This window comes from Apteryx rowi, unplaced genomic scaffold (genome assembly GCF_003343035.1).
Source record: "Apteryx rowi isolate R43461 unplaced genomic scaffold, aptRow1 scaffold_265, whole genome shotgun sequence".
Taxonomy (NCBI): Eukaryota; Metazoa; Chordata; class Aves; order Apterygiformes; family Apterygidae; genus Apteryx; species Apteryx rowi.
In genome coordinates this window covers 349,825-357,511 of record NW_020449030.1, presented here as the reverse complement: position 1 = coordinate 357,511, position 7,687 = coordinate 349,825, and the positions used below count along the sequence as shown (strand labels likewise).

Here is a 7,687-nt window from a genome sequence, read left to right as displayed (position 1 = left end):
CTCAGCTCAAACATTAAATATGTTAATTAAAATAAATCAAATTTTGGCTGATTCCAGTCTCTTAAAATCCTAAATCGGTCTGGGTGTCTATAATCAAACATAGCCAGGTTTGCTCTGACTGGTGTATATTATTAATTTTGAGGATAGAACAAGGCAAAATGTTCCATCCTCAAAATACACAGACTGCAGTCTGAGTACAGGGCAGATATTTAGCTTTGTAATCATAAAATAAAAATCTTTCCAAATATGTAGCCCCATCCTTCCCAGCATTGGCTGGTGTAGTGTGTTGCTGGAGTTGAGGCATGGTCTGTAGCTGAGGGGATCTGGGCAGGCTGGTGCTTCCATCACATGGTGGAGGTCTTTGCTTCTGCCTGGGGCTGCTAGGAAAATGCAGCAGTTGGAGAGATGTTTTGGGGAGGACCATATTAGCAGGGGTGAGTGTGATAGCTAATGAGGATGTGGAAGGTCTCTCCTCTTATTGAGGTGGCAGAATGGTTAAGCAAAAGCGGGTCTGTAAAAAGCGAGACCTTATATCTTCAGGGTGTGTAGTGACCTCTGTGTTTGGGAAGAGAAATGCCATCTGTGTGCACACAGAATGATGATTTTTATAGATGGACTTAAGTGTTTTAAGTTAATATCCTCTCCCCTTTCCCATTGCTCCATGAGGCATGAATTCCTTCTTGGTTCTGATTTTCATCCTTCCCACTCCCTTTTGTTTTTCCTGTTGTAGGAGTTGGTCATCATGGGGGCACCAGGATCTTATTACTGGACAGGAACTGTCAAAGTACTGAATCTCACTGACAACATGTATTACAAGCTGAACGATGACGCCGTGATAGCCAGGCGATACACGTACCTTGGTAAGCTGCTCTCTGGTGCTTGCTGTGAGAATGGGATCAACTCAACAGCGTAGTTCAAGACTTGGACACCATAAAGCTGACGCTGATGGTTTTTGATGGTGTAGTGTTTTTCATGAAAAGCATGAAAGGAAGAATGATTGGATTAAAGGGTTACCTACCTGGAAACATGTATAGGTAAAGAGGCAGCCAGAATATTCCCTTAAACTTTTTTTTTTTTTTWAAAAAACTTGCCATAATTTTTTTGAATAATACAGAAAATGCGTTTGGATGGAGAAGCAACATGGCTGATGGTGGGCCTCCTGCATTACTGGTTTTGCCCCGTGGTGGACACGTGTCACTGTTTAGGCTATGTGCCTGATTACATCTGTCTGTAAAATGGGCACAATGCAATTACATGACAGTATATTGCAGAGATTAATTTATTTGAACAAAAATAGCACCATGACTTATAACAGAAGGAGACTGTGAAAAGATTAGCTACAAGTCTGAAATTATCTTTAATGTTAGGACAGTAGGTTTTACTTGTTCTAAAATCAGGTAATGTCACAAATGGAATTAATTTAAAGGCTTCCTAATCCCTAGTGCCTAAGACTGTTGAGACAGAGAAGATATTTCAAATGGATAGTAGTTTGATATTATTTGACTGAAGACTCACAGTGACATCTTCCCCCCCCCCCTTAACCTTTAGTTAAAAAAAACACTTAGAAGGTGCTGTTTGAAGATGGTTAAATGAGGAGTGTATATATACATTTAAGGACATATATAGGTTTTACCACTGATAGACCTGAATTATAGTGTTTAACATGTAGACAAGAGACCCATAATTCAAAATGGAAGAGCAAGTTAAATGTAAGACAGCCTTAGAAGGAAAGTACTCTCTTCTACTTTAGTTATTATATATCATTTTAACGTAACAAATAAGACCAAATCTTTGATCTTCTTTCAAATACACTCTTTCTTTCTTTGATCTGTCCTCCCATTTTTCTTCTTGCCTAAACAAAAATCTTCTTAAGCCATTAACTTCTCTGACCTCTTTGTCTACTGTTCCCTGCTTTCCCCCAACTGAAAAGGCACTTAATTTTCCAAGCCTTTTTGGGCAGTGATTTTAACGGAAGGTGAACTCTTTCTAGCTGATGTGAGTCACTCTCTGTGGCACTTCTCTGCAATGATGTGGTCTCTTTATTCTGTTTGTGTATGCCTGTGAGTACGTGTTTTTATTTTATTGCTTCCCTTTCCTTTTTACATCTGGATTCGTGGTTACCTAACTGTTCCCCTTATCTGTTTTGCCTCTACCTGCTCCTTGCCAAACTCCACCCACACCTTTACTCTTTTGGCTTTTGGAAGAGTGCTGGAGAGCTTGCTGTGATTTCCTGGGGTGATGTGCTTGAGCTGAATGTTGGTGCGTCCTGGACAACACAGTTGTATAATGTTAATTCTTCAAAGCATGAGAGGAACTGTGAAACCTGATGAGTACGGTCCAGATGGCTGACCTGTTCCTCAGGCTCTTCCCTTTTGTGACTTATTTTATTTATTTATTTATTTTCTCTCTCCTCTCCCATCCCACCCCATCTCCTGCTCAGGATATGCAGTGACAGCAGGTCATTTCTCTCAGCCGACTACCACAGACGTTGTAGGAGGAGCTCCCCAGGACGGAGGCATCGGAAAGGTGTGGCTTTTTGGTCAAACAATAACATGGTCAGATGCAACTGGGAAAAAAATAGTATTGATTCAGTTCCCACAAGTTTGAGAAACCAAGAGATTTTTGCCTACAGAGTAATTTTGGAGCACTGTGCAGGGAAGAGGTGAGGTAGTTTGATGAAGTCATCAAATTTCTCCACCTATCCCTTCTGGTGCCTCACCTCCCTCCTCCTTCCCTTTCCTCTCTCTCCCACCCAATCCTAAAAATAGTTATTTTAAAAAGACACTGTTGATGTTTCTTTAATGCCACTTCTGCTTAGGATTTTTAACACATTATTTTAAGCCTCACTTAAGCCTTGCCTGGAAATGAGAACTTGGGAGAGAGGATTTGTCTTCTGCTTGTTTTCGTCATACACTTTACAATGCTTTGTGTATGGACCATTTCATTATTCCCCTTAGGGTAGCACCTGAAATAGCATGAAATGCCATTTACTAGTTGATTTGGTATCTCTTTTAATACTTCATAATATGTTGATGCTTCTTGCTACTGAGAAGACAAGTGCAAGGGAAAGACCTAGTTTCCTCATCCCAGGTGCTCTGTTGTGGCTACTCCAAGGCACTGTCCTTCCAGCTTGCTTCCTCTGTGCAACAGATTTCAGTTCTAAGGAGGGGAAAAAAACATCTGCTAAAACAAGAGAGCCATGAGAAAGCAGCTGGCTCTGTAAGTTAAAGGCTGTTGTTCTACCTGCCGAAGTTGCTGTTATTCTCCCTCTGTGACGGATGTGGGTAGCAGGAACAAATGCCAAAGGGGGCTGTGAGGGATGGTGGGAGGCAGGACGTGACGCTGAACAGTCCTGCTGTGCTTTCCACACTCGCTAATAAGCTAATCCTGACTGCTTCCCTGATAGAAAATGATTAACGCTGTCACACCCACTTTATTGAGGGGAAATTCAAGACACTTAACACGACTGAGTGATTTTTCCAAAGTCACGAGGAATGTCATTAGTGAAGCTGGATTCAGAGTCCCAACACCTGGCAGTGCACATCCACTGCTGAGCGTGCTTCTGCAAAACTGGGAGCCCTTTATATCTAAAGCAATTGTCCGCTGTTAAATATGTGCTGTGTTCTCAGATAAAGATTGCTTTGAACTCTCTGCATCACCACTTATTAATAACTCACCACATACCCGACTACATCAAGTACTTGGCTCCGCTGCTTGGTCTTGGAAGTAAGGGATCCTCGGTCCCGCCAACTGCGCGGACACCTGCTCGGAAGGAGCCTGGGATTTCGCACGCCGAGTGAGCCAGGGTTTCTGCAGAAGCGAGTCCCTCTTTACAAGCCACGTGTTTTTAGGTTTTGGATTGTGATACAAGATCTGTTACTGAAACTCTATCAATATTTTTATCCCTGTGAGTTCCCGGTTAAACAGTTTCTCCTATGGAAACAAGCAACAAGTGGACTATGTTTGGATAGTTCACTACTTTACAACTTACTTCCCATCACTGTTTATGTCCATACTGGGTAATGTAGAGTCCTTACAATAAGTGTCTCTTTGCTTTTGTTTAGCTTAAGAAATTTTTGGGGTTTCATCCAAGTTTTCAAACTTTCTCACCACTTTAATGACAAAGCTAGCTGTTCTTCAATATACCCACTGTGACTCATTTGCCATGTTGTATCTATCAGTCTTATATGAATCTTGTAAACCATAGTAAATAAAAGGGAAGCCATCTGCAAGTAAACCTCTGGCTCAAAACTGCAGTTTATGAATGAGTAACTGCAAACAATAGTGAAGTTAATTTATGTGGCAGGCAGCCCAGAGGTAAAGATCAGTCACATTTGGGGTGAGCTTTCATATAATTACATTGGGAGGTCCTAAACCTCTCTAAAGAGAACCATTTTTTATGCTGATACAACTGGTGGGAGCAAAATTTGCAGTGCTGCTATTTCTCATTCTAATTTACAGATTGTTTCAGACAGAAACAGCGCAAATGCATTTACTGGCCTCCTAGCAAAGGTCAGAGCAGAAATTCCTAAAGCATCCTGATGTTTGCCGTGCAGCATGTGCGGGCTGCGTCTTTGAGAAGGGAAGGTTGGCCAAGGGCTCTGGGGCAGCGTTATGCCTATTATGCCAGTGATCGTGATGCAGATATACCCAGAAAGCACTGATGCTGTGTCATTATGTGTTTTGTAGTTAGTATTGGTAAGTATTGGTTAACTTTTTTCTTTTCTCACTTTTCAGGTTTATATTTTTAGAACGGACAGACAGTCGGGCTCTTTAATAAAGATTTTTCAGGCTTCAGGAAAAAAGGTGAGTTTTTTTAGTGAGCGCATTTTCATTCTGTGGGGAGGAGAGAAGGGGAAATCTTGGAGCATCACTTTTAATCCACTGCTTCATGACTTGTCAAGCTAATTCTAAACCTGTTGTACAGACCAGCCGTAGTTGGCTGGTTACACAGACTCCCACTCCGTTTTTTCTCTGCTCTGGGGTGATACTAGAGTTAAGCTGTTTTGTTGAGGAGCAGCTTCATTGCCTTTAGAGGGAATGATTTTTCCCCTCTTCCTGTCATGAATCAGTCCTGCATGTTGCACTTAGGAATGGTGCCTTAGAGCTGGTTTAAAAAAAAAAAAATCACAAAATTTAGTGGATTCTGGTGAATTCCAGCTCCCCTGTGAAGAGTTGTTTGAGTGGGAAATGGCCTGTGTGGCCACTTAGGATTTCCCCCTCTCCCTGGAAAACAAAATGGACAGTAGGTCTAGCTGTAGATAACAACAAAAGATGATTTATTTGGGAATAGCACTCTGAGGAGAAGATGGTCCCTTCCTGACACAGAAGGCCGAGGAGAAATTGTCTGTGTTCTCCTGGAGCGAGAGGAAATCCAGAAGAGAACAGTTGCTGTGGGGTCTGGCTCTGGCTCTAGCAAGAGCTGGCACCCTCCCAAGGATCTAAAGCGTCTGCCTGTATCGTCGTGTTGGGGCTGTTAGCAAGTTCCCCCCCACCCAAAAGAGAGTTGCACTCTTTCAACACTCTTGAGAAGTTGGGGTAGATGAAAGTTGCAAGGACACGTAGCTGGATGCTGTGACTTGTGTTTTAGGGTCTCTCCACAATTTATCTTGCTCTGCAGTAGCAGAATCGCAGACCTTTTGAAAGGAAAAGACTTCCCAGCTCAGCCAGGGCATCTCCTGTGTTCGATTGCTTCCTGTTCATTTTTTTCCCCATTGACTTTTAAATGGCCCTGAGGATGTGCTCTGGGAGAATGATTCCTCAACCTAATAAACAGAACTATCAGGAAGTTTCCAGGTTTCAGCCAAAGACTTTCCCTTTTAAATTTAATTGCGCTATTCTTATTTCTGACTTAATTACTTAAGTGTTTACATCCTTTGTATACTTCTAGATTGTCACCTCCTTCTTCCCCAGTAGTGTCGGTCTTCTACAGATTCTGTAAAATCCAAACTAGAATTTATTTTGAGAGAAGCTCATCCTAAATCACCCTTTCTCTGTTTTATGGTTGAAATATAACCAGACGTGCTCAGCAGTGAGCATTGCTTGGAAATGAGCTCTCACAAAACCCCATGTGAAAGTTCATTGCTGTGACATTCTTGCTACACAGGCATTAAAAGCAGCAGTTTCTTCCGTCTCTTTTTCTTGAGAGGGACTGAACAAGGATATCAAATGCAGGGGGGAAAAAAAATGCAATGCCATGTTCCAAATGTTAAGTGCACAAACTTCAGGTTCTCACAGTACCGTGAGCTCATCCATACTGCAGATGTATGATGTTGCAGTTAGGTAAATAACAGTCTTTCCCTGAAAACTGCCTGAATTCGTAGTGATATGTTTTTAAGAACTTTCACTCCTTACCCATGAGAATTTTATTTTAAAACACTAGTGGATTAAAAAGAATAAACAAATAAAAAATCCACAAGGGGACTTAAGCTACAAAATAATTAGAATCAAATGGTATTTGAGGTCTGACCTTAAACCCACACAGACACAAAAATCTGAATTATAAACTGAAACTCTATCTTTAACTTACCCCACTATATATATTTAGCAACTTTTAAATCTTACAGACAGTGAAGAACAGAGACGCTTCTGCCCATCTCCTAGCAGTCCCCATAGCCCTGGCTCATGCATCCTAACCTATCAAATGGGTAATGCTGTGTGAACAGAGACCAGAAATGAGAAATGTAAAAATATGCAACAAATGTGTGATTCATTCACACAACCTAAATAATTATTTTGTATCCTCAATTTTTTTCCTGCTATCTAAACAGCTTTCAATCTCAAATATGAAGGGGTATCTCTTAAATTTTTCTTTAGCAATTGCTTTTAATTTGAGACTATGGTTAATAACTGCTCTCAAAATGTGGTGGGTGAAGAAGAATTATGCCTTTTTTTCTTTTAGAGTTTGTGTTGTGGTACCTTAACAGAAGTGGATGAAATAAGACTAGAATATCATTCTTGTTTTTGGTCATCTTTTTGTGTTTAAATGTGTTTTTGATGTGGATGCCAGTTAGGAGATGGTTCCTATTTAATGTTAACCAGTATCAAAACACATTTAATTATTTAATGAAATTAATTTTATTAATTTGTTAAATTTAAGCAATTTTTTTTTATCAAGCAGTAATAACTAAAGGTTGGATGTGGCTTAGCTTTTTCTGTATCAACTAAAGAATTTGTATTGAATTGAAAAGTCATCTTTTGTGCCAACTCACCTGACTGTATGTGAGAGGAGGTCAGGGAAGGGCTAAGGTCAGCCCATGACTAATACTTCCGTTTGAAGGTTACAGAGATACAGATATAGAGTGCGAGCACGTGCAAGGGGAAGAATATTCCACAGATGAGGGATGATTTTTAGATACCTCTTTTCTGGGAATATCTTAGGAAAAAAAAAAAGGGAGGGGCAGGGTATCCATGAACGTCTGAGCTACCTGACCCCGGGTCCCTTTGGAAGTCCTCCACTGGGCATGAATAATCATTAGATGAGGCTGAGAGTCTTGATTTGGGAAACTCATTTCACTCCTTCCTGGTTTGAAGCATTTGATAAGTGAAAGCTGCTCTAAGGAAGCTCTTTAAATGTCTCACTTCAGCGTGTCCCAGGGTGTAAGTGTTATTCTCCGTATAAACCATCCAAGCTAATGCACTGTTACAGTAAAGTGTTTAATTCTTGCCAGAAATATCCCCTAGGATT

The 7,687-nt window shown here is 40.8% G+C and overlaps 1 protein-coding gene across 1 annotated transcript in view; it reads left to right on the top strand.

Moving 5' to 3' along the window:
• The window catches only part of ITGA9 (integrin subunit alpha 9), a 233,419-nt gene that overhangs the window by 32,387 nt on the left and 193,345 nt on the right, over positions 1-7,687 (top strand). Inside the window, exons 6-8 of the mRNA XM_026067943.1 lie at positions 731-860; positions 2,441-2,526; positions 4,738-4,806. Coding sequence (XP_025923728.1) covers positions 731-860; positions 2,441-2,526; positions 4,738-4,806 — 285 coding nt within the window. The remainder of the gene's footprint in view (positions 1-730; positions 861-2,440; positions 2,527-4,737; positions 4,807-7,687) is intronic.